The 27,793-nt window shown below is 41.3% G+C and overlaps 1 protein-coding gene across 2 annotated transcripts in view; it reads right to left on the bottom strand.

Annotated features, from left to right (window-relative positions):
* Positions 1-2,052: 2,052 nt before the first annotated feature.
* LOC145354982 (uncharacterized) overlaps positions 2,053-27,793 on the bottom strand; it is a 46,145-nt gene continuing 20,404 nt past the window's right edge. The window contains exons 2-6 of one of the 2 annotated variants that reach the window (XM_080206707.1): positions 17,966-18,019; positions 9,452-9,503; positions 5,913-6,012; positions 4,846-4,904; positions 2,053-3,533 (exon numbers count right to left, since the gene is read on the bottom strand). In XM_080206707.1, the coding sequence (XP_080062833.1) occupies positions 4,862-4,904; positions 5,913-6,012; positions 9,452-9,503; positions 17,966-18,019 (249 nt within the window). In that variant the 3' untranslated portion in view covers positions 2,053-3,533; positions 4,846-4,861. The remainder of the gene's footprint in view (positions 3,534-4,845; positions 4,905-5,912; positions 6,013-9,451; positions 9,504-17,965; positions 18,020-27,793) is intronic. The other variant, XM_080206708.1, reaches the window with a different exon arrangement.

The raw sequence follows: 27,793 nt of genomic DNA on the forward strand, positions 1-27,793 counted from the left end.
TGTACTACTCCATTTTGTATTAATTACTTACCAGTGGCTCTGGTTTAACATCACTAACAAACTTTCTGATAATGCTTTTGGTATCCTTGTCTAAGCAAGTTTTAATATATGTGAATTGATTTCTCACGATCCAATTTGCAGGCCAAGGAGTGTTAATTCATGTATATCTTCTCCCTGTTTTTGAGGCAGTTTCCTCTCTAGCATTTTGTCCCAATCCACATCCTTGCTCCATTGTTACCAAAGTGTTTAATATTTGATGTGAAGGCCTTTCAAATTTTATATCATTGTTACAACTGTAATTGATTAGTTCAGTATGTCCATTGCTAACTGAATCAATACACTACCGGTTTTAAAATATCACTTGAAGCTTTGCTAATTTCCAGCAATGTCCTTTTAGGTCAGCACAGTATCTAAGCTTGTAACTTAGTTAAACCACTGCTTCCTTCCAGTGTCTTGTAGGGGGAGTTAGACGTAGATTTCTTAGTTCTGTCTATTTGCATTCGAATTGGTATAAAAAGATGAATGTCTGGAAATATTGGCAGACTTTAAAGTCACAGTTTAGCCTGTATTCGTTAGCAGCAGTCTGGAAAACAAACATGTATGAAAACCAGTGTACCGAGCTCTTTTACTACATCTTATGTATGCCATGGCAGTTCTTATTGTTTTAATTTTATCTTCACTTGTACAGAACTAGTTGGTGTCAGAGGATAGTTACACTTGATACCAAGTCACAGAAGGATGCACTTCACTCAGACATTTCCTAGAGGACAGTGAAGGCAGGACAGACTCCTGGGTCTAGGTGTCACCATGTCACCCAGAATCTTCAGTTGTGCTATTTGGAAGTTGGGTGTATAGACTGCAGGTATGCTCCAAGATTGTAGAACAGTGCTGCAAGAAGTTCCACCTTTTGCAGAGTGGGCAAGGTACCACATGACACACTTCTCCCCTTTCTTTCCCGACACTCGAGGCACAAGCCCATTCTTCATTCGTGTAAAACAACACAATTAGTTGTCACCATGTTCTCTAATTAGGGCCATTTTAAAACACCATCTTTCACTCTCACCTCTTAGTTTCCATAACACCGATTATTACATAAACTCAAAAACGCTGTACACCTATCACCTATTTGAGCTCTCCTATGTACTTGACACATACTCATGCTAGCGTTACCCTCATTAACTACCTCATTGCAGGAGAAATAATGCACAATGCCTACAACATATAGGATATGGAGAGGGTTTTCCCAACCCAATTACTTTAACCCTTCAAAATAGCCTAGTAGGTTGTAAGAAAGCATTGAACTCTTACTGCGGAAAATGGAATGGTTACTGATAGAGCACTTACACAGTCACCGTTCATCCACAACCTTCCAACCCTCTGTCTCCTTAATTCCAAAGATTAGTGTTCACTTATTCTTGGCTTCTACCTTTCTTAGGTGTAAATCCATTACAGCAATTGGTGAAGGAGGAGGAAGCAAATGAAGTTGACAAAAACGAAGATGCTTGGGAGTTACAGCTGGATAATGCTGCTGCCTCTCAGCACAGTTGCCTGCAGAAATCCGTAAATGAAGCCCTTCAGACTCGTGAGGAACACCTCTGCTGATCCTGTTGGTGTAACATACTCCAGGTACAGGAATGGTGCTGGAAAACCCTTGAGCTGCTTTGCTACAGACGCCCTCACATATATGCAAATGAGTTCAGCAGGAACTCAATGAGCAGGGGTGAGTTAAAGTGTCCAAGAAAGTTTTGAGCTATCCGATCTGAATTTTTTTCACTGTTATTACACAGTAAATGTCCTGGAAACGAGGTGAGCTAACAGCACAGGTCAGATCAAAAGCAGGAAAAATTCCTCCTGGGTGTGTTGCACTAACACCGTACATTTAACATTCAGCCACTTTACATACACATTAGTGGCACATTTCTGAAATTCCACTTCAACTAACTGGTCAGTGTAGAGAGAATAATTCTGCCAATGATGTATGCAATCCTGAAACTGAACATTATCCAAAGATTCATTCCTACATGAAAGAAAATCAAAGAGCACACTAGGAATTTTTTTTAAATTCAAGTTTATTATCCTCACTTTTTGCCTTTGTTGGCTGCTCCAATATCATCATTGGCCCTAGCCTCTGGTCAAGATGGCTGATGGTTACAGGATCTGGAGATGGTGAGCTGGCATAGTAGATACTGGATATTCTGGTGGGTGATGCCCACAAATTTCTTCCATGGACAGAAAATTCCCGAAGGCACGTTGTCAAATTTTTTAAATGAATGTCATTTGGTGATCCTCCCTGCGGGCTCAGAAAACTCCTCCCACTCACTGAGCTTCTCTACTGATTGCGATCTGACAGTGACCAGCAATCCATTACTGACCTAGTGGTAGGATGAATAGCAGGCTGCTGCATTAATACCACTCAAGCTGGTTGGACCGGGTAGTTAGTTTGTTGGAACCATTTACTTCTCTATATTGCAATCAGCAGTGGCTCAAACCCAACCAACATAGATCCAATTTAAACATTTGCCTCTTAATGAATGCCAGAACATTGACAGTGCAAAAAAAAGACAATGAGCAAAGGAGTAAACTCAAGCGTGCAGTAATGAACACTGTTAGAAGTGGTACAGGGCAGTTGAGGTAACATGGAATAAATAGTGCATGTAATGAGATAGCTGTCAGCTATATGAGCAACATGGAATTTGTTTATAAATGTTTTGCTGCCATCATCAAATCTACTGCTAACTGCACCTTTAAAGATGCTGAAACTTAAACTGGAGCACTAGAATCAGCTGGAGCACATCAGAACTTACTATGGCACTGTGCTGAATGTGGAGGCAGGGTGGAAGGCTGCAGCATGGGGACTGGGGCTGCAACTAACATTAAGCTTGAACTTTTTAAAAATTATTCCATTTAACAACGTGTTGATAGCACAATTTTCAGAGTGTTATCAGAAATTAAAATTGAGACTTAGAAAATAAATCAGATTACATGGGTCAAAAGTCATGCAAATCACTATGGCAATACATTTTTTTGCTCCATGTCATAAATAATGGAAATGTAGAAAAGGAAACCATATGCAGCAGGCGTTTCATCTATACTGTTGTTAAATATCACTCAGCTAACTCAAGCATATTAACAGGTCTCAATTTAAACAACAATCATGAGTATAAATTCCTCAACATCTCACTTTTCAATTTGAAATTTTAAAAAATCCTACAATAGTCACCAGAACAGAGGTCCTGGTGTGAGGCATGTGGGATTATCTTCAGGTGGTGTGCAACCACAGCTTGCTGGAGATTAAAACTGTTCAAAGAAGCATCAAATGAAAGACATTCATCATCCTAGCGAACACTTTTATAATGCACGTTCTTGTTTTCAATTGTAATATTTTCAATTAAAATAGAAAGGTGACCCATATCCAGCAGCATGTCTGAAGTTCAAGAACTACTAAGCGAGACAGCAACTCCTGCCTGTTCAGAACCCTCAAAGATCGAAATTGAAGGTCACTTAAGAAGTTGACACAGCAGCATGAAAGCCACCTAAAGAGAGAAAGCAAGTGATTATGTTATTGTGACTGACTTGCTTTGTCATTATGCAATCACAATAAGAGACCTGGTCAAAGATCCAAATAGCTCCTTACATTCAGATCCAACCTCTGAAATGGTCAGATCCAAATACTTGTATATGTATCACAAGCAGTCATACTTACAATCCCCCTCCACTGCCCTCCCATTGAATCACTGAGAAAAGGCACTTCTTTCTGTAGTGTTAACCCATAAAGACCTGTATCTAACAGATCTGGCAACACTCTCTGCTCATTCAGTTATTTTAGCTAATTGTGTCAGCGTGGCTCTAACTTCTGAATCAGATGGTTTTGGATCCAGGTCCCACTTCAGTGATTTGAGCACAAAACATAGGCTGACTCTCCAATACAGAACTGATTGGGAGTGCTGCACTATTAGAAATGCTGCCTTTTTGACTCTGAAATTGAGGCTCCATTTACCTTCTCAGAGGAACGCAAAAGATCCTGTGACACGTTCTGAAGACAAAAAAGGAAGTTCTCCCAGTGTCCTCAACAAATGTCATCAAGGCAGATAATATAGTCATTATCTCATTGCTTATTGTGGGACCTTGCTGCCTACAAATACTGAAATGCTGTCATTATTGTAATGTATGTTCCGAAATGTTGAGAGATACTCTATAAATACAAGTCTTTTCTTTTCAACTAGTACATCAATGAGTGTCAGATACAACAGCCCCAGCCCCAAGAAATAACCCAGAAATGTTAAAAGTACACAGTAGTTAGAAAGGTGAATTCACTGCCAATGTTATTAAATCTATTCATTCTTTCACAAGGAAATGAGGCATGAGTAGAAGAAAAACTGGCTTAACAGCTCATTTTTGTGCTGAAACTTTCAATGATTCAATTGAATATAGGCCAAATGCAAGTTGGTGTTAGAAGAAATGCACTATACAATTCAGCCATATAGGTCTTCTGCTAATTTGCTGGAAGACAATTTGTGAACTTCCTCCAGAAAATATTGTTAGATTCCAAGTAACGAGAAAAGTCAAATTGAATGAAGTCGACGTGGACCTTAATGCTCTCTTTGCTTTGAGTGGGGAAAGCTGATCGGTGAAGATTTAACCTGAAGATCACCACACCTTCAGGTGAGGGGCAATGTTGAGAAGGCAGGCCTTCACGATTAACCTCAGCCAGTAAAGGAATTGAAACCGTGCTGTTGGCATTGCACTGCATCACTAACCAGCTGTCCAGCCAACTGTGCTAAATCGATCCCCAATGGTTGAACTGAATACGCTGCATTTGATTCCTTGTTTGGAAATGGAACTTACCCCAGACTGAGCCAATCTAGTCAGAAGAATACGGGTGTTTATACTGCAGCACATCATCCCTGTAAGAAACCAAGCACATACATATTTATAGCATTTTAACAAAGAGGAACAAAATTCTATACTGGATAGCCACATCAAAAATCTACCACTGCCTTAATCTTCAACTCCTTTTTTGGTCTACTGAACATTTCATGCATTCTTTTTTGGTTAGAGATGGAAATTTTCAGATATTCAAAAAGAAAATAAATAAAAACAAAACATTCCAATCAGCTGGCAAGGTTGAAAAAAAGCACATTATCTACTGAAGATTCAGCATTGACCACATCCAAATGGCCTCATAAGGGGAAATCCAGGAAAGCAAGAAAATAGCAGATTTGGATTTAACTTCTGAAAGGAGACCTAATGGGAACGAAAGTACCTTTATACACTACATACAATGAAGTATGGGCGGTACAGTGGCACAGTGGTTCGCACTGCTGCCTCAAAAGCACTAGGGACCCAGGTTCAATTCCTGGCTTGGGTCACTGTCTCTGCGGAGTTTGCACGTTCTCTCTGTGCCTGTGTGGATTTCCTCCAGTTTCCTCCCACAGTCCAAAAGATGAGCTGGTTGGGTGATTGGCCATGCTAAATTTTCTCTTAGTATACCCAATCAGGTGCTAAAGTGTGACGATGGAGATGTTCACAGTAACTTCATTGCAGTATTGATGTAAGCCTACTTATAACACCAATAAATAAAATTAAATTATAAGTGGGCCGTTTATAAATAGGATTTCACAAGAGGCATTCAATGGGAGGGAATGACTGAGTAACGCTTTCAGGCCATGCTGCACACAGGAAATGGACCATGGGAAATTGCAGGTGCATAGCCATGATGCACCAAGTTACAGGACTTTTCCTACAGTAAGCAGAAGAAATCAAAACTGTGACTATAAATAAAAATTTTGCCCATTTCTACTGCCTCATTGTGGAGCAGTCTGCCATTTTGAAGAGCTCCATTTATAACATGTCAAAAACTGTAAGATGATAAGGAGGCAAAACGCTAGTGCCTTTGAGATGTAATCCTTTACCTAGGTGGAGTTTCAAGCTGTGGAGCAGGCGGTGCCCGCCTGACTCGGATAAATTCTGAACGCTCCCTGTTGTGATCTAGTGTCTCTTGCACAGCTTGCTCTGGTAAGACAAAATAAATCAACATCGGTTATTAGGTTTCCCAAAGAGATTCACATGTTCTAAGCTATTGTAATGGGGGATAAGGTTTCATGCTTTATTCATATGAGATATATATTTATAAGTCTGGCTAATTCCTAAACTTTTTGAAAAACGGACAATGACTTTTTAAGATGACTGAAGCCATGTCTGGCTGTGGATTTTCAAACAACAGGAGCTAATTTGTCAATATCAAAGAAATGTCTACCTCGTTATCTCTGAAGAGACTATAATGACCTCCGAAGGCTGCTGAGACCAAATTCAAAGGGCCCTTAAGCCAGGTCTGACCACTGGAGTCTACTAATCTGCTAGGACAAAGGATCTTGGAAAACTCCCTTTCAAATTCTTAATGGTTCCAACATTAACAATCTTAGGAACCCAAATAAAGGAATCCTTTGTCAAAACCGTAAGTGGAGAGGTGGGAACCACATGACATGACAACCCTAGTGGGAGAACCAGTTATGTTGAGGAGAACTCTCCCATCCTGCTTCTGGGTTTGGTGGCAAATGGAAGTTGAGAATTCAGCAGGAGCCAAAATGTCGGTATAAAAAGTTTGAAATTTTCCCAACAGTGGGTCGATTCTCCTGATGCAATTATTTGCATCTTATGAATATTCATTAAAACAGCAGATTGCCAAATTCGCATCAGGCTTTCCAATTTCATCTGTAGGACATCAAATTGGTTTGAAAAGAGTGACATGCACAAGGTGCAACTCAGTTCATTCGGTACTTTGAGGTGACAGTAACACAGTGCTGAGTTGCTCTGTGGTGCTGAGCAGACTGGTTTGTACCCTCCAGCTCCGTGTCAAGCTGTAAGCCTCATGGACCCTTCAGTGCGATGTGTGGCGGGAGATGAGTGCAATCACAAGCAGAGGAGCAAAGAGGTGACTATAGATAATAAACAATGAAAGACAGAGGGGAGGGAAGCTGAATCCCGACAAGCCTGAATTAAATACTCACAAACAAAGCAATTAAAAGGATACCACATAACTTACTAGAAGGGGGAACTTTTGATGGGGTGGATAGAAGTTCATGTGGGGCTTGAGCAGCTGATAGGTTCGAGGAGAGGGTGGGAATCTCCACCACAACAGCTGCATCCAAGTCGGCTGAAGGGATGTTTGCCAGGGGATAAGAGCTACCCTCTGAAACAACTGCTGGTGAGTGGAATGTGTCATCCTTAGATTCATGCCAAGAAAAGGTACAATGCTGCTCACAGCTCCACATACTCCCTCATAGGGCAGACCACAGGACTTCTGAAGATATGATTCAGATGCCTGGACCACTCAGGTGGCTCTCTGCAATATGCACTTGTGACTGTTTCCCACTTGATCAGTTTGCTGTGCCATTCACAATCTTGCTATTTAAAGAGGTCAGTCTCCCTAGCAGGATCTGGGATGGAATAGAGCAACGTGACATAGAAAAATAGAAGAAAAGAGAAGGAGGATGAAGCCATTTGGCCCTTCGAGCCTGCTCTGCCATTTATCACCATCATGGCTGATTATCCAACTCAGCCTAATCCTGCTTTCTCCCCATAACCTTCAATCCCAAGTGCAATATTTAACTGCCTCTTGAACATGTCCAATGTTTTAGCATCAACCATTGACTGTGGTAATGAATTCCACAGGTTTGCCACTCTGGGTCAAAAAAATGTCTCCCCATCCCCATCCTAAATTGTCTATTCCCAATCCTCAGATGGTGACCCCTGGTTCTGGACTCGCCCACCAATCAGGAACATCCTCCCTGCATCTACCTCGTATAGTTCTGTTAGAATTTTATAAAAGTCTCTGAGAGCCCTCCTCATTTGTCTGAACTCCAGTGAAAAAAATCCTAACCTAGTCAATCTCTCCTCATACATCAGTCCCACCATCCCCGGAATCAAGCTGGTAAACCTTTGTTGCACTCCCTTGAAAACAAGAACATCCTTCCTCAGAAAAGGAGACCAAAACTACATTCAATATTCTAGGTCTGGCCTCACCAAGACCCTCTATTATTGCAACAACACATCCTTGAGAGATAGGATGGTGTTGGTGTGAAAATGTCCATGACAAAACATGTGTCTTGCACTAATGGATGTGTGTGATTTGTAAAGAGAATTGTCTTGTGAGTACATAATGCTATGTTGGGAGTTTGATATTGGGGGGAGCTTGAGAGAGGACTTACCCTGGCAGAGCGGATGAGATCATTCATCTATTCCCTGCACTGTGTTAGGCTTCTGGCATGTGTGCCAGTCGAACTGACCTCCCGAGAAACAGCCACCCAGGCTGGAGACGTGCGGTTAGCGTGCTTTCTGGAGCCTTCTTTGAGTGATGGATATGCCTCTGCATCCAGACTCTTGGAATCAAGGCCTTGAAGCATGGCAGTCAAGTCGGGTTACAGACCTCTTCTTGAGGCTGTTAGCCTTTTCTTCTGGGTTCTGGACATTCAACACGGTCTCATGAAAACTGGTGGGCTGGAGAGACTGATATGAGTGTGCTGGACTGACACATCTGGTTCTTGGATCTTTGAACCCACTAGTTGATGGCGGCTGGATGAATCAACTCCTGACCTGCCAGATGATTCGGAGAGATAGTTGCTTGTGCATAATTAATGAAATTGCAAGTGCAGAATCAGGCACTAGTTCACACCATTCCAGCCAGCAGGAATGACACTGCCAGAGCCACCCACCACCACACTTGGGGGGGAGAATGGAAATGGAGAATTCTGCCCATTGTCCTACTTTACTGCAAATCAGTCTGACATATTTCCATCTAACAAGCAGTAGCACAGAAAAGGGCCCTGTCCAGGTCTGGCCCCATCTACACATTTTCTACTGGAACTTCTATACTGTTGCCTACAAGGCTAATTTGTCTCTGCTTGCCTATATCATGGAAGTCATCTCCATTAAAAAGTGAATATCCAGCATTAGTTCAGCTTGTTGACCTTTGTGAAAGTTTTAAACCACTGGACTTTGATTTTGGACCTGTGAAACAACAATGTTTTACTTTGTGGTCTTTGCCTTGTAAATCTTTCTTTCTCTATCGCCCATTTTTATTGTGCGAGTGAAAAGGGGGCAAAGTTGCTACCCTTCTCCTACATTGAGTATTTGCAATTAAACTAAGCCCTAGAGTTTATCCTATCATAAGTTTGCTATGGGGTTATTAACAGAAATTGATCACACCAAAACTAAGGGCTCGGGAAGTACACCACCATTCAGAACGGGGCAAATCAAAAATCAAAACACTTTTTTGTTAACTAACTGGCAGAGGAGAAATCAGGACTCCTTAAACTAAATCCCCTCCTGTCCGTAACAATATCATGCAATTCTGGCTCATGCAAAGTGAAATGCATAAAACATTTAAGAGTTCCATATACTTCTAACAATCAAACATTATAATGCCTAATGTAGTGTATTTACTCTAACTCACCAATCTGTTCCATTATATTTTGCGTTGCAGGGGGATCCAAGATTTCTTTCCCCTACAAAAACAAAGATAAGTGTTTGCAATGCAAGGTTATTATCTGATTTTCTGTATAGGCTGTTTCTACTTTTATACAAAGCAGCATTATTTGCATTCTCCCCACCCTAATTACTTGGCTAAGGGAAATGAAACACAGACCAGGTTTAAGCATATATCTATATTTAAATACATCTGCAATGGTCTAAGTGAACCTGTTGATACAAGTCAATGATCAGTTACCTCATCCTTCATGCAGAATTATTCTTTGATCCACAGATACCAATAGCGCAGTAACTCAGATGGATACTGTCAAAAAGCTCAACCTCAATCCAGAGCAGATAGATACTACTGCATCTTCCACATTCTTGTCCATCCCTTACAATTATTTTTGAAAATCATGTGTGATTAGCCTTTGTGCCTTTCTTATTTTCTTGCAATCTCTTTTGTGATAATATCCAAAGGGCCAATGGATCCTCTTCAGTTTTAACTTGTTTCTAACCTCCATGTGCGCCATTCTGAAACATGCAGTGGTCTCCCTTTTGTTAATAAATTTTGCTCACCTTTTCAATCTACTTCTTAAAAAATGTCCTATTGTTCTCATTCAGTCCTGTGTGCCAACCTTTTTCTACCTCAACTAATTCAGTCGCTTTCCTAAGTTCTGTCCCATTTCAACTTAGTGCAAAAAAGCACACCAACATGTTTCTTCTTTTTATGCAAACTTCAAACCATATATTGCTGAAATGCTCACTCACATTTAGTCTATCTTCCTGATCTATTTTGTTACTGACAATCAGCTTCAGAAACTGAAAGAGGCTTTATGGCCCATTGTGTTTATGTAAACAACTTGAAAGAGCTATTGTCAGGAAAACAGAGATAGTTTTAGATGAGCTGTATTTGTATTGTAAAATATTAGAAATAAGGTAATAAAATTTGAGTGAGTTTAATTTAGCAGTTCTGTGAAAGAGGAGTAAAACCCTAGTTAGATTCATGCTAGACAAAGGTGTTTGTATGTGTAGGGTTTGGTCAGTTCAAACTGTCTTAGAGCTACTGCACGAAAAGTAACCAAACTGGGGGAAGTAAAATATCGTAGCTTCGCAACCAGGGGGCATCTTTAGGGTAGTAAGGCTTTTTGAGTGCAGCTGTAGCTAAATTCATAGCAGGTGGGGCTGAGAAGTGAGACAGCATATGATTTAACTTTGCTGGAACAAAGGTCAAGAAAACCAATGTTGGAACTTAAAGAGCAGTTAAGGTAACCGGAGAAACGAAGAGAAGTTTCCAAGAAGTCTGAAGTAAAGAAAGAGGAAACTGGAAAGAGGTAAACACTAAAGCCACAGATAAAGCTGAAATGTTGGCTCACGAGGGGCCAGAAAGTTATCTGGAGTTTTTACTAAAGTTCTTGAGACATTATTTGAAATAATTATGAAAATCAGTGATTGGATCTCAGAGTTTGTGTTTAAGCATTTAAAACGAAGGAAGCCTAAAAGGTGAAAAACTGGATTGCTTACCAAAGCAGTGGAGTGGAAGCTTTGTTTGAAAAGATTGTTGGAAAACCTTAGGCTGGATTCTTAATGGAAACAGCTGATGCAAAACATTGTTTGAAGGAAGATTTTAAGGCATGATATTTAGGGAGCTGAGTTTGGAAACATTCATGTGATAATTATCTGGAGGGACTGTGAAAAGAAATCCATGGAAGATTGGTTGAGTGGCATCAGCCATTTGGTTTCAGAGTGGGGTGTACCTTGGAAAACTATACACTTGTGGGGCTATGGGGGAAGTGAAGGACTCTTGTATTGTAATAAAACTTTTCATGTTTAAGGAAAGTTATTTTGCTTGTTAAAAATTTAACAGTTCCATGATTCTGTTTCACTCCGTGTTTTTAAAAGAACAAAATGTTATGGCCTTCTGAACCTGGGTTCCATTCTGGACCTTCCTGTCCAGTAACATAAGAACTAGAAGCAGGAGTAGGCCATTCTTTGATTTGATTGATTATTGTCACATGTATTAGTACACAGTGAAAAGTATTGTTTCTTGTGTGCTATACAAAGTCTACCACTCAGAGAAGGAAAAGAGAGAGTGCAGAATGTAGTGTTACAGTCATAGCTAGAGTGTAGGAAAAGATCAACTTAGCACTGGTAGGTCCAACCAAAAGTCTGATGGCAGCAGGGAAGAAGCTGTTCCTGAGTTGGTTGCTATGTGACCTAGGCTTTTGCATCTTTTGCCTGACTAAAGAAGGAAGAGTACGTTGGCTGATTTTCCAAGGCAGCGGCAAGTGTAGACAGAGTCAATGGATGGGAGGCTGGCTTGCGTGATGGATTGGGCTGCATTCAGAACCTTTTGTAGTTTCTTGCGGTCTTAGGCAGAGCAGAAGTCACACCAAGCTATGATACAACCAGAAAAAATGCCTTTCGAGCCTGCTCCTCCATTCATTTTGACGTCAAATTCAATATCCTAATCCCCCATCCCTCACAATCGCTTGATCCTTTCAGCCCCAAGAGCTATATCTAATCTATTTCTAATTCTTTCTTGAAATGAGACAATATTTTGGCCTCAACTACATTCTGTTGTAGTGAATTCCATACATTCACTCCCCTCTGGGCAAAGAAATTCTAAAAGGTTTATCCCTTATCCTCACATTACGACCCTTGGTTCCGGACTCCCCCACCACTGGGAACATTCTTTTTGAATCCACCCTGTCGAACCCTGTTAGAATTTTGTAAGTTTCTATCAGACCCCCTCCCGCTCTACTGAACTCCAGTGAATATAATCCTGATCAACTTAGTCTCTCCTCATATGACAGACCTGCTATCACTGTACTCCCTCTATAGCAAGAGCATCCTTCCTCAGATAAGGACACCAAAACTGCACACAATACTCCAGATGTGGCCTCACTGCTGCCCTATACAATTGCAGCAAAACATCCCCATCCCTATACTCAAATCCTCTCACAATGAATCCTCACACAATTTGTCTTCTTTACTGCCTGCTGCACTTACTTTCAGTGACTGATGCATGAGGATGCCAAGGTCTTGTTGAGCATCCGCCTCACTCAATTTACACCCATTCAAGTTATAATCTGTCTTCCTATTATTGCAACCACAGTATATTACTTCACATTTATCCACATTATACTATGGCTGCCATGCAGATGCCCACTCAACCTATCCAAATCACACTGAAGTATCTCTGCATCCTTCTCACAGCTCAACCTCTCACCCATCTTTGTATCATCTGCAAATTTGGAGATAATACATTCATTTCCCCCTTCTAAATCATTAATATATAATGTGAATAGTTGGGGTCCCAGCACTGATCCCTGCGGAACCCCACTAGTTTGACTGCAAATCAGAAAAAAACCCATTTATGCCAGCTCCTTGCTTTCTATCTGCTGACCAACTTTCTATCCATCCCAAGACGTTACCTGCAATCCTATGTGCTTTAACTTTACATAGTAATCTGTCATGTTGAACACCTTCTGAAATGTGGTGAAATGGTCCACCAAAGATGGTGATTGCAAAGTATGATGGGATTACTAAGTGTCTGTAAAGACTGAGACAAACAGACTGCAGCCCTAAATGAACATTGGACTGAGACAAGTGGGTCACAGCCTTTGAAACTGGGAATAGGCAGGAAATAAGCCATCCTGAAGACAACAGACACTCTGGTACTTGTTTACCAGACAAAGGGGCACCTTAACCCATTGGTTGGGAGGAAGGGATGTGACCTATGTGCCTCCAGCACCCACAGGCATGGCTGTTTGGTACACATTCTGAGATATGGCACATAAGAACTAGAGGATCAGACCAGGCCATCCCAAGGTGATTGCAGAGACCAACACTTGGCTACAGGCCAATATCCGCTTGGGTACTTGTCAGTCACTCAAAGTTAAGTCAAAGCCCAGTGTTAAGTTTGAAACTTCTGATTGTTCTGGAAAAGTAACTACCATAACTAATATTAATTGTGTGAATGAATAAAAATGTTATTGTATCAGTAAGAAGTCAATTTGCAGTTCTTTTTCTACCATATAAGGGTTAAAAACATACTGGAAAGACATCAGAAAGTCCAAATAAACCACATCCACTGATTCTCTTCGGTCAAGTCTACTATTTACGTCCTAAAAAAATTCCAATAGATCCATCAAGCATGATTTCTCTTTTGTAAATCCATGCTGCCTTTTAAATGCCGAATTACGAAATCCTTGATAATAGACCTAGCAACTTCCCCAGTACCCATGTTAGGCTTACTGGTCTTTAGTTCCTTGTTTTCTCTCTACCTCCCTTTTTCAGTAGCACACTTACATTAGCTACTCTCCAATTTGTAAGAATTATTTCAGAGTCCAAAGAATTTAGGAAAATAACCACCAATAGGTCTACTATATCCAGGGCCACTTCTTTAAGTACTCTGAGGTGAAAATTATCAGGACCTAGAGCTTTATCCACCTTCAATCCCATCAATTTCCCAAAACTATTTCTCTACTAATGCCAATTTCCTTCAGCTCCTCACTAAAACATGTTTCTCTCAGGACTTCTGCTACAAGGAAGACATGAATAAAGTACAAATTTAATTCCTTAGCCATTTTTTCATTCCCTGTATGAATTCTCCCGTTTCTGACTGTGAGGGGTCTACATTGGTTTTTGTTAATCTTGTCCTCTATATATAGAAATTTTTACAGCCATTTTTATGTTCCCCACTACCTTGCTTCCATACTCTGTTTTTTCCTTTTTAATCAATCCCTTGATCCTCCTTTGCTGAATTTTAAACTGCTCCCAATCCTCAGGCCTATTGCTTTTTCTTGCCAATTTGTATGCTTTTCCTTGAATCTCTAATTTCTCTTGTAAGCCATGATTTGGCCACATTCCCTTACGACTTGCACCAAACAGAGTAAACAACTTCTGGAGTTCACCTATTTGTTCTTTAAATGCCTGTCATTGCTTTACTGTCTTTCCTTTCAGTAATGTTTCCCAGTCTGTCATGGCCAATTCATGCCCCATACCATCAGTATGTAACACCAAATGGGATTGTAACACTATCCTATAGCCTTGCAAAATTCTCACCCTTAAGATTATATCCAATTTCCTTTTATAAGGTTGGTATTGAGTTTGCTTCTAATGCATTACAGGCAATGTGTTTTAGAGCATAACTACATGCCAAATTGAAAAATAATCCTCAAGACATCTATGGTTCTTTTGCCAATCACCTTAAATCTTAGTTTACCTACCCTTCTGGCCTTGGAAAAAGTTACTCCTTAGTCAATCTACCAAAACCATTAATGATAGAAATATAGAATCGTTACATAGCAGAAGGAGGCCATTTGGCCCATTGAGTTTGCACTGACAACAATCCCACCCACGGTCTATCCCCCTAATCCCACATATTTACCCCGCTAATCCCTCTAACCTATGCACGCCAGGATACTAAGGGACAATTTAGCATGGCCAATGTACCTAACCTGCACATCTTTGGATGATCTTAAACACCTTTATCAAATCTCCTCTTAATCTTCTTTGCTCTAAGGAAAACAACCCTAGCTTTGCTAGTCCCTCTGCACAAGTACCTCAACCGTGGTACCATTCTAATAAATCCTCTGCATCTTCTCTGAAGGCCTTGATATCCTTCCTAAAGTTTAGAACCCAAAATGGGATGCAAACAGCAGGGGGCATCCAGTGTTTTATAACAATTTAGCATAAGTTTCTTGCATTTATAGCCTCTATTTACAAAAACAAGGAGTCTACTTTTTTTTTAAAGAATGACATTTTCAACTTGCTCTGCTATTTACATATATATATACACATAAAGTTAAAAAGTTTATTTATTAGTCACAAGGCTAACATTAACACTGCAATGAAGTTATTGTGAAATCTCCCTAGTCGCCACATTCCGGCACCTATTTGGGTCAATGCACCTAACCCTGAGATCTTTCTACTCCTGCACCTATTTAAAATTGTACTATTTAGTTTATATTGCCTCTCCTCATTCTTCCTATTGTCTTATTAATCTGCTAAACATCCATCCATTCCATCAGTATGTTCATGTACTCAAAGTCAATTACTATCCTCCTCATTTTGAGTTTCATGTCAAGATTGTGATCAGGATCATTGGAAGTTTCAACCTTACTTTTTCAGTAACCTAGGATGCAGCCTATTTGTACCAGATAAACTTTCTACTTTAAGGACTGTCAACCTTTTATTTCTATCTACTTTGTACTATCTAATATTTCTACTACCTGCTCCTGTACAGTAATGAGTAGCTTCCTTTTTTCGTGAGGGGGGATACAAAGCACTAGTTTAGTATCTCTGCTGTGAAGTTGTACAAATGAAATAGTGGCATGATAGGAAAATTAGTCAAGTATTTGGTACAAAATAAGGAAAACTGATCAAGCTATTCCAAAATGCCCGACCTCTGTAAGACCTGATAAGGCTGACTCCACATGACCTAGAGCTGTATGACAAAATAAGGTCAGGGATGAAGGAGTCACTGACCTTCTTCTGTTGTATCAATAGGACAAAAGTATGACTAATGAGACAAAGAGTTCGAGGAGGTCAGCAGGTTGTACCATGATTTAAGACATTAATTATGATGCCACTATTTGATCAACTTCCTGAATAAGCTCAGGTCATGCAAACTGATAATGATTATGTATAAATACTGAATTGATTCTTTATGTAAAGGCGGACTTGAGGAAGAATTAGCAAGTCGTAACGACGGCTCTCTGAACTCAAGTTTTTGCCAATACTGTATGCAGTCTTTCAGAAAAAAAGACAAGTTGTTTTGTTGGAATGAACTTTGTTGAGACTTTCTACCACAGTCAAGAATCAGGAAAATTTCCACTTCAACACTGCTTTGCCCTTGGTCACAGCCCCATTTTGGATACTAAACTTTAGGAAGGATGTCAAGACCTTCGGAGAAGATGCAGAGGATTTATTAGAATGGTACCACAGTTGAGGTACTTGTATGGAGGTACTGGCAAAGCTACGGTTGTTCTCCTTAGAGCAAAGAAGATTAAGAAGAGGTTTGATAAAGGTGTTTAAGATCATCCAAAGATGTGCGGATTAGGTGCATTGGTCATGCTAAATTGCCCTTTAGTATCCTGATGTGCATAGGTTAAAGGGATAAGCAGGGTAAATACGTGGGATTATGGGGATAGATTTTCTTTTCAGTCCATAATTAGTCTCATCATTTTATCTTTATATGGTTACAATGACTCCTGTTTCCTTTTATATTACTCATTAACCTATTCTCATACTCTGCCCCTTTTAAGTAATTTTCACTTTGCCTCTGTACTTTTTGTACTCTGCTTGGTTCTCTCTACTGTGTTACGAAGCTGACACTGGTCTTAAAGTCCCTTTGCCTGCTTTATTTTAATTCCATATGCTAGTAGTTTTATTAATTTGACATTTAACATGAAACAGTCCAGGAAAGTCTTGCATCAAAAGGAGATGGGGTTATTTGACAGGGACTTGAGGTGCCCTCACTAATGACATGATCAATTCCTGAAGATGCAAAAAATCTTGTCAAATAAACGCAAACACTTCTGTCAACAGAACTGAAAGTCCTGCCACTTTGGGCCTTTTTCCAGGCACATTATCCCATAGCCCTGGAAAATTCTCACCCTTAAAAATATATCCAATTTCCTTTTATAAGATTGCTGTTGAGTTTGCTCCTAATGCATTACAAGCAAAGTATTCTAAAGCATATCAACATGCTAAATTTAAACTGACATTTTACTGAGTCAGCAATAGAAAAATGAATGGGTATTAGCTGTCACTAATCCAAGCAAGAACAGAAGTAGCTGGAAAAACTCAGCAGGTCCGCAGACATCTATCAGGAGAGAAATGGAGTTCATGTTTTGAGCCGATACACACTGTCAGAATTGAAAGGAGGGAAAATGTAGAAACTGCAACTTTAAGGTGTTTTGCACTGAGACAATACATGTATGGATGATTATTTTTAAAAAAAGGTTTTAAGATGGAGGAGAAAGGTCAGAACCTAAAGTTGTTGAACTCAACATTGAGCCACAAGGGCTGCTACATGGCCAACCAGAAGATGAGATATTGATCCTCCAGGTTGCACCGGGCCTCAGTGGAGAATTACAGCAGACCAAGGATGCATAAGAGCAAAGTTAAAATGGGCATGCAACAGGAAGATTGGGGTCATGCTTACAAACTGAGCGAAGATGTTCGGCAAAATGCAACATCTTTAGTCTCCCTAATGGAAAGCAGACCGCATTGGGAATGACAAATTCAATAAATTGAAGGAAGTGCAAGTGAAACTCTGCTTAACCTGAAAGGAGTATTTGTGGACAAATGGTGGTGGTGGTCATGGGGGAGGGTGAGGGGCACATCATGGTGAAGAATCCTATCAAAAGTCTATGTTACTAACATCTTATACCTCCTGTAAAGAGACCCCCAACTCCTGAGGTAAGAGTCTTAAAAAGGACAAACCGAGATTGAAAAGGTCTTCAGATAATACGAAAAAAATTCTTACTTCTCCTCCACCATGTCTCCGTAGGTCTACCTGCTCTGAAGATTCGATCTTGACCTGGTCAATCAACAAAAATTGAGCTTAAATGACTGTTAGAAAAATCTTCTAATTTTGCCTTATTAGTTGAGAAAACCAAAAATCTTTTATTTTACTAAATTAAAACTAATCGTCTGCAGACAACCAATTTTGCAATCCCACAGTATCATGCTTGAAGAGGGCTTGTTGGAATATTGGGAAAAACAGTGAAACAGCGTAAAGGTCAGGAGTTCGGTAAATATGTTCTGGAAGCTAAATAATTGGAGAGGACAACGAGATCTTCCCTGCCCTTCAATCTGTACTTTGAGATTTTTCACATTCACAAGACAGCAGATGGTACCTCAATTTAATAAATCATCTGGAAGATTATAAATTCAATAATGCAGGATACTCCTTTAAGTGAGACATTGACATGTCAGCCTGGGTTAGTGCTTCAACTCATAACCTTCAGATTCAAAAGTGAAGCATGCTACTCTTCAATCAATGTCAAGGGAATGAAAACTGACTGTTGGCCTCAGACTAGGGTTAGCTTCCAGAACATCTTTACAACTGGGTACAGTGAGGACAACTAGAGGCTGGCAGTGTTGTGTGGTGTCATGGTCACTGTTCCCCTGACAGCTGGGTAGCCTGCTGTGAGTGATGGTCTGTTTAAGGTTAGGTGACTGTTTGAATACGAGTAGTGGGATACTCCTGGCAAGATGTTCGCTGGCATAGATGACATGCTAAAGACTGTGAAGAACCCAACGTAGTTTCTCCACTCTGGGGAAGTAATGGACAATGAAGGGTGCTTTGTCAGTCGTGCCCTGTGTTTGTCTCCCAAGGAGGGCATTGTGTTCTTTCACTGTGCCACTTTGGAACTGTTGATCAATGAGTTGTATATTGCATTCTGCTTTTACGAGGAAGTCTTTCGGTGGCATAGGTGTCCGTTACGTTCCTCCTCGGTTGAGCAGATCCTGTGTATATGCAGGGCTTGTCCATAGGGGATGGCTTCTTTAATGTGCTTGGGGTGAAAACTGGAGAAGTGGAGCATCGTGAGGTTATCTGTGGGCTTATGGGAGAGTGAAGCGCTGAGGTGTCCATCCTTGATGAAAAAAACAGGGCCAATTCTGAAGAGTAGTGCACTGTGAATCTGATGGCGAGGTGGAATTTGTTGATGTCATTGTGTAGACATTTCAGTGATTCCTTGCCTTGAATCCAAAAGGAAAAGAATGTCATTGATATATCTGGTGTATCACGTTAGTTGGAGGTCCCAAGTGGGGAAGAAGGTTCCCTTGAACATGCGCATGAAGATGTTATCATTTTGAGGTGCGAATCTGGTCCCCACGGCTGTTCTGTGTGTCTGGATGAAAAAACTCGTTGTCGAACTGTCAAAGGTGAAGACGCTGTGGTCATGGATGAAGCAGATGAGTTGTGGGGTGGCATCTGGAAATAGACTGTTGTTGGTGTTGAGTACTGAGGCTACTGCAGCGATGCTGTCATTGTGGAGGATGCTGGTGTAGAGTCATGACAAGGGGTGACCCTGGTTTGACTGGTAAAAAAGGTTTCTGAAAGAGATCCATAGTTTTGCAACAGGAGCTGAGGGTTCCTTGCACAATGGGTTTCAGGATGCCCTTGATGTAACCCGAGAGATTCTCATACCGGGTCTCGGTGCCCGATACAATGGGATGTCTGGGTGTGTTGAGTTTGTGTATCTTCAGGAGGCAGTAGAAGTCTCCAACACAGGGAGTATGTGGGATGAGAGCATGTAGGATGTTCTGAAAGTCTGGATTGAGGGTCTTGATCAGTGTGTTGAGTTGGCAGGTGTGTTCTCTGGTTAGATCAGTGGGTAACTGCCTACAGCACTCTTAGTTGTTCAGTTGCCAGTACACTTCTTCGCAATAGTCAGTTCGGTGCTGTATGACAATGGTCTCCTTTGTCAGTTGGTTTCATGATGATCTTGTGGTTGTCTTTTTTAAGTTAAATGTATTTATTTGTCACAAATAGGCTTACATTAACACTACAAGAAGTTACTGTGAAAATCCCCTAGGTCGCTACATTCCGGCATCTGTTTGTGTCTACTGAGGGAGAATTTAGTATGGCCAATGCACCTAACCAGCTCACCTTTCAGACTGTGGTAGAAAACCGTATTATCCAGAGGAAAATCACACAGACACAGGGAGAATGTGCAGACTCCACACAGCCAGTAACCCAAGCCAGGAGTCAAACCACTATGCTGCTTAAGAGTGTGGATGCGTTGTGTTGTGCTCTGGTGATATTCTGGGCCATCTTGTGAGTACAGCTGATGAATCTGGCATTGACATATCTCCTGATGGGCCTAAGGCAGCGGCCTCTCAGAGGGGTCCAGTTCAACTCTTTCTTTTGCTGCACCATGGGTCCCTCTTTTAGCTGTTCCAGTTCATTGGTTGTTTCGTTGGGTTCATTGCTGCCATCTCGGGGTTTGTGAAAGAATTGCCAGAGCCTCATTTGCCTGATGAATTCTTGTGTCTGCCGCGAGACCGATGGGGTCCATTTTGGTGGTGTGGCAGAAGTTGTGCCCTTGGTAGTGAACTCAATTGTCCGGTTGAAGGGTGTGGTCAGACATGTTGATAATAAACTCCCCTGAGGTGGTACCGGTTTCAACTGTGGTTCCGGGGTGGGTGGGGCTTGGTTGCTGCTCCATTCATGAACCACAAGGTATTCCACTACTTTAATGCCCACGTCATCTATGACAACGTTGAGTGCATCCTAATTCCTGAGGAACGTCCACAACAGCTACATCTTTGGCTACTCTCAGCTCCCACTGGTCTTTGGAGGACCAGCAGTAGCTACAGGATTGGCTCTTTTGGGACAAGGGCTACCCTCAGGAGATGGAGGAGGCACCGTCGGTGGGCATCCAGCCTCAACGTGGAGAATGGCACTGCATGCAGCAATGAAATGAGAGTGGAAGTCACTATGAGGATGCACAAAATGATAAATACGCTATAAGCTGATTACATCAGTGCTAACTATCTTACCATGCCTAATATTACATGAGTCCATGCTGTGACAATAATTTCTTAATCTGCCTAACTCTACCATTATATCTGGTGTTTTCTCAGGATCCACAGCTAAGGTGGAGGCAGTCTGCTACACCCTGTTGCCTGAGATGACCTTAGTCGGTGCTCTCTGGTGCACCCTGGCCTACTTTGGGGCAGTACAGGTGCCGTAGTGCCACTCTGTGTGTGCAAGCTGGATATATGTGTTGATCACAGGAAGGGGACAAGTCAGAAGCCCAGGCAGACTGAAGGTTTCCTCAGTGGAAGGCTCTGAGCTGTGCACCAGATGATTTTCCTCCCCATTGATGCCCAGAGATGCTCCAGGTCCTCCATGGGATAGAGGGGCAGCTGGAGTGAGATCCAGGCACTGATGCCTGTGGATGCCCACAAGTGCTTACACCATACAGTTCATGCCCTCAACCATGGTGCATAATCCCCATCATGGAGCGCACATCATGAACCAAAGTCTCCACGGTGACCACTGCCCTTGCAACATTGGCCTGGCTGCTTTGGAGTGTTTGCACCATCTCTTTGGACAGAATGCAATGGGACTTCTCCAGTCAGCCTTGCAGTCTGAGAAGGGATGCTGATATCCTTTCCTGATATCCACAGCTCTGCCATTGTAGCTCCATCAGCTGAGCGAAGACCAAGCTCTGGGACTCGTCGTCTGACTTGGGCTCAGCAAAGTCCTGGCCTTCAGCATTCCTTGGAGTGCTGTCCCTGTGTCTGCCTGCTGTGGATTATCAGTAAGGTGCCCACCAGTGAGTGATCCAGAAGTCTGCACACTAATATAGCACACCGCATGAGTATCTGCACTGGTGAAGGGCATAGGTAGCAGCTGTGATGCCTCTTCCATGCCGAGCTCTGATATCTCTCCCTCAGAGATACTTCGGTCTCTTGTTTCCAGGGGCTAAGAGGTTAGACTGGTCGACTGATTGACCTGCAAGAGAAGTGAGATGGTATTAATGCATGGCAGGGGCATAAGGATAGCAGAGACAAAACTCACAAGAGACTGGCTTTGTGGAGGGTTCTTATTTTTGTCTTTTACTCCCAACACACCCTCAGCACAGATATGGTCCTGCTCTTCTCCAGCCAGCTTTATGCCTCTCTTTGAAGAGCATGAGGACTTTCAACTTGGGCATCACTCTGGCTGGCTATGTCCACTCCTTGTCAATTGTGAATTCAATGAGACAGATGGGAAAAGTGTAGGCAGGTGCATGCTGGATTAGATGGTAAGATGCCTAGCATGTGTAGTTGGTGAGGGGGAGCTAGGATGTGATGAAGAGAAGGGCTACAGGGTGGATAGCGAGGGAGGTGAGCTCCCAATGAAACTGTGAAGGATACGAGAGTGGGTGCGTGATGACAAATAAGAATTGTGACTTGCAACCTTAGCTTCTTCTGTCTGGCAATGAAGGCTGCTTGCATTTGTTCTTGGAGGTCCCATATTTAAGAACTGTCCTCATTGCATCAGTCTGAGGGACAACAATGCTCAAACTCAATGGTCTTGGACTGACTTTTATGTGAAGATTTCTCAGATTGCTCATTAACTACACAGGCAATTCCCCTCTTCAGTTAGATATATGAGATATTGATCTTCTGCCTCTTGAAAGCTTGAGCTTTGCAACGTCTTGTTGAGGTGAATGTTCATCATTGATCAAACAAGCCTATGATCTGTCCAGCAAGCATTAGTCCTGCATAAATTGAGTAATACAGACGTCACTTAGGTTTTTGACCTGATCAGAGACATAATCCAGGAGATGCCAATGCTCAGTAAGAGGGTCAGTAAGGGGAAACTTCGGCCTGAGTGAGACAGAGATTGATCACAATAGGGAATTTAGTTCAAGGAGCAAAAAGGAGGAAAGAGGCAAGGTTTACTACAAGAAGTACGAATGAGAATAGAGTGCTGTGAATTGGGCAATTAAAGGAGTTAGGAAAGGAAAGAGGCACTCTTTTGCTTTCTACCCTGTTCAGCCTTTAGCAAATATTTTTACTTTGCTAGAGGAGAAGAAGCTATTATTTGATGAGTGATACAGGTTTATTTTATTCCTAAGGTTCAAAATGGTCTAACAACTATGGTAAGGTTAGTAAAATATACAAAAGCAAAAGTAAAATAGATAATTTAATGAAATAATTAAAAATTTAATTAGAACCATTAAGGATGGCAAGTTGGGTGAAGGGTCACATGAGCAGCATGTGGGAGCTCTTGGGTATCAGTTTGATCCAGGGCAAACACGTCTGTGGTAAGTGCTTGAGGTTTGAGCAACTTAGGCCCAGTTAGTGAGCTAGCGGTTGATACTAATGCATCAGGGAGGGGGAAAGTTACCTGGATTCTTTGTACCAGGAGGCAGTCACACCTCTCAGGACAGAATTTTCTGATTTGGTCAGTTGTCAGGGATAGAAGAATGTGACTGCAATTGAATTAAGTAAGGGGACTCAGGGCAAAACACAGAAGCCTCTGACTTTATAACTGTCCAACAGGTTTGAGGATTTTTCAGCACGTTTGGATGAGAATGGGGGCGGCAGAGTGAATGAGCTAACTGATCACGGCACCACAGTATAGGAAGCCATTCAAGTAGAGAGTGTAAAAAGGGATGTAGTGGTATAAGGAGATTGAATAATCAGAGGAATTGACACCATTCTCAACAGGAAATTGTGTGAATCCAGATGGCTGCGTTGCCTGCTTGGTGCTCAGATTCCAGACATCTGCTCAGGGCTGGGGAGGAAAATATAGTGGGAGAGGGAAGATCCGTGTAGGATCAATGACACAGGCAGAACAAGGAAGTAGATTTTGCATAGACAGTATGAGAATGTAGGTACCAAGTTAAGCAGAATTTCAAATGTCAATCTCTGAGCACATGCAAATTGGCAAAGGACAAATTAAAATACAGGGGTGAATGCATGGCTCAAAGACTGGATTGGGAGAAATGGGTTTCAGTTTATGGGTCACTGGCACCACTACTGGGGAAAATAAGATCAGTAGCATTGGGACAGTGTACATCCAAACTGTGAGACTGGTGTTCTTCCAAACTCCACTGCAAGGGAACTGGAAAGGATTTTAAACTAAATAGTGGGCAACAAAGGGCGAAATTTGGGATGCTGTGATAAAAAGGAAAGTCAAGGTAAAAGAGAAAATTGTACAGAAAATGAAAAACAGACCATGACAAGAAGGGATAGAGTGTACAAATCTGACAATAAATTAACAAATGAGATGGGAGGTTATTAAAAATAATAAAAAGGATAAAACTAAAAGCTCTGCACTTGAATGCATGTAGCGTGCAAAACAAGACAAACTGAGCACGAAGTCACTGATGATGGCGGCACATTGGGTACAGCTGAGTTGCAGGTGAAGTGTCATGAGTTTTTCATTTATGCAATTGGATATTCAGAAGCACATCAAAGATCCTATTCTGGGTGGCAAAATCAACTCAGTAAACATGACATCAGTAGTGGTGACTGTGAAACTACTGATTGTTCTATAAACCCAATTCATCAATGCCCTTTGGGAAGGAAGTCTGCCATCCTTATTCAGTCTGTCCTATGTGTGACTCCAAAACCACAGCAATATGGTTGACTCTTAACTGAACTTTAAAACAGTCTAGCAGGTCACTCAGTTCAAGGGCAATTGGAGATGAGCAATAAACTCTGGCCTCGTCAGTGATACCCAAATCCCATGAAAGAATGTAAAAAATCTCAAACTGCCCACCAAACTTGCCTTCAAGATTTCTAGTACTTTTTATTTCCTTTTCCTGAATAAAAGCCAAGTATATTGTAAAGTGCAAGCCCACGGAACTTCTCATATTCACATGTCAAGCTTATAAATATGAACATTCTTGAGTCGTCAGTGACTTGTTGCCTGTGCCAACATTTTTTAAAGCTGTGATCAGTCTTTAAGCTTGGCTTTCCTGGAATTGCTTTCCTATATCACACTTTGCTCTCTGCCTCCCTCTCTCTTTTCTCCTCATTCAAAAGCAGTAAATCACATCTCTGGATCTCTGAATACAACCTTCAGTTCTGATTTGGCTTCGGTGAAATACTGATTGTGTTCTCTTCTCTTTAGTTCATCTCCTTGATCTTTCAGGTCTTGAGGACGTGGTCTGGTTGAAGCCATTGATGGCGTAGCCAAAAATACCCTGCATGACAACAGCAGCAGCAGAGGCCAGGATAATTGTGCCTCAATCTCCAATCACAGCTTCACTCCCTCATACTCTTGTTGCTCCTCTAATCATACATTGTGTCTCTGGAGGAGCAACAAGAGTGGGTGGGAAGGAACCTAGGATTGGAGGAATCGAGAAGCAATCACAGGACAGACAGAATTGGTGACTGCAGGAGGAGCGCTTCACTCATTTATCTCTCACTTGCCACTCCTGTGATCAAAATACACACAGGTGACATTTCAATATTTTGTATTTTTCTCCTCAATCTTTCATTACTGATAGAATATTTGAGGGGTGTCCTCGTATGTACCATCTACAAGATGTACTGCAGGAACTCAAATTTCCTTCGACAGCATCTTCCAAATCTGCAACTTCCCCAAGTCATACACCATCTTGAATTCAGACTATATTGCCTATTCTTCATTACTGCTAGGTCAGAAGTGTGAAACTCTTCCTATCAGTACGCTGGATGTACCTACGCCAGATGGACGTCAGTGGTTCAAGGTGGCAGTTCATAACATCTTCAAGGGTAATTTGGGTAGGGCAACAAATGCTGGCCTTACCAGTGACACTTACATTCCATTAACAATTAAATTTTGCAAATTCACGAAGCAGTTTCATATTGTCACTTGTGGTTATCATTTTGCAAAGGTGATTGAAATCTAATGCTACAAATACTGACTAAAATTTTGATTGCTAGCAGAAAGTATCACCTACTGAGGACTGGAGTTCCAATATATATGGCCCATCGTTTTAAATAATTAGAAAAAGCTGTGAACTTTCTCAGAAGCAAGAACTCCTATTAGGAGTGCAAAGTCCTAAAATTAACCTTTTAATTTCATGGGTAATTGCTCTAACCCATTTCATCTCTGATACATACATGTTCTAATCAATAGATGGAACAGGTTACTAGAGAGGGACGTTAAGGTAAGGACACTGGACTTCACCTATAAAGAGTCAGATGCAGTCATAGAAAACAGTATTCTGGAGGGGTGAGATTGAAGGGTCCAAAAGGTTTTCATGCAAATCTACCTTGCAATATTTCTTCCAAGTGTGTCAAGAGTCTGAGTTCAGTAATGGCATTGATTAAAAAACTCTACATTCAGAGAGTTTGTTTGCTCTGTTATAAGCAACTTACACACATGCATTGTTTTTGAAATATCAAATGTTTTAGAAGCTTGCATGGAGAAACTTCCACTCAATCTCATCCCTCTCAACCTAATCAAGGTTTGACATTTTTTTAATATAAATTAAATTTCTGTGGTAAGATTTACCTGCTCAAATTCTGGCCAAAGCTGTTGAGATGATTTTGTTTCCCACAAAGCACTATCCTGTCGTTTGTGAGGATCCTCACAATGTGAGAAGTAATGGATAACAGAAACACCATCATTCACTTGTTTCATTCCATATTGCTTCTCCAATCTCCATTTTACAGGCTCTCCACTGTTCTCCATATTTATCGGATAGTCAGCATTTTCTGCATTAAGTAACTCTTCTGCAGAGTTAGGCTCTGTGGTGTAAAAAGCTGTTGACTGCAGAGTGTACAAACTAATTGGTGACTGTTTCTCTGAGCTACTTGCACAGCAACAAATTTCAGACTTCCTGTCACTCTGAACATGATTATTTCTAACAGTCTCAGCAAGTTTGTTTGGGAGATCATCTGCTACAAGTATTTCACTGTTGGTATTTAGCTTCACTGCTGTGGGCTCACTGGCTGGAAGAGCCCACAATGCTTTCTCAGTTTCTGGAACATTTTTCGCCAAATCTGTTCTGATTTTTGCAACTGAACTTCTATGATCTGCGTTTTTAGCATTAGATTCACTCAAGCTGGAGTCATTCAAAAATGAAAGGAGACTGCTATCACTGCTTGAACTTTCATCATATGATGTAAACCTGCTCTCTCTGCTATTTGCAGGTGATGAACTAATATCACTACTGGAACTATCATCTCTTTCCATATAATGGCTGAGACACAAAGGTACTGAAGGCCATTTATTGAGTCTTGGAGATGGTGGTAGACAACTATCCATGCTTGAATTTTCTGAGTCACTGCCTCTGCATCTGTTCTGAAGCTTAGAATGTAACAAACTAAATTCTTCAAAGCACAAGCTTCCATCCCCATCTGCGTCTCTGCTATTCCAAGAACCAAGCAGGTTTTCACTTTCATGACCCTTTTGTCCATCTGTGCATAAACTTAAATTTAATTCTGGATCGGTCTCACTACTATTTTCTCCACTTGTTGGCTGAAGTGACATTGATAATTCATTGACTAGCTGGGATGAAGTAGATTCAAATTCCTTTACAGTACAAGACTCCAACTCATTATCCATCAGTTCACTGCAGTGAAATTTGATCTGGGCTGTGCCCAACTGGCCAACCGTAGGTTGTTTACCAGAATCCTTTAAATAGATGGGATTGCTGTCTGACTGCAATGCTGAACAGGTCCTGTCTCTCTCTCCGGTATCTATGCATGCCTACAGCAAAAATGAATTAGATTTGTTAAGGTATTATTTGTAATATTTCTAAAGGATTTTAAAAAAGCCAAACCTTTCCTATAAACAGCTTTTTGATTTTCATTCTTCTGTAAAGTGAACCTTCCCATTCCCCCCACCATACCATTTGAAATG

This window comes from Carcharhinus amblyrhynchos, chromosome 18, assembly GCF_965287045.1.
Source record: "Carcharhinus amblyrhynchos chromosome 18, sCarAmb.v2.hapA, whole genome shotgun sequence".
NCBI lineage: Eukaryota > Metazoa > Chordata > Chondrichthyes > Carcharhiniformes > Carcharhinidae > Carcharhinus > Carcharhinus amblyrhynchos.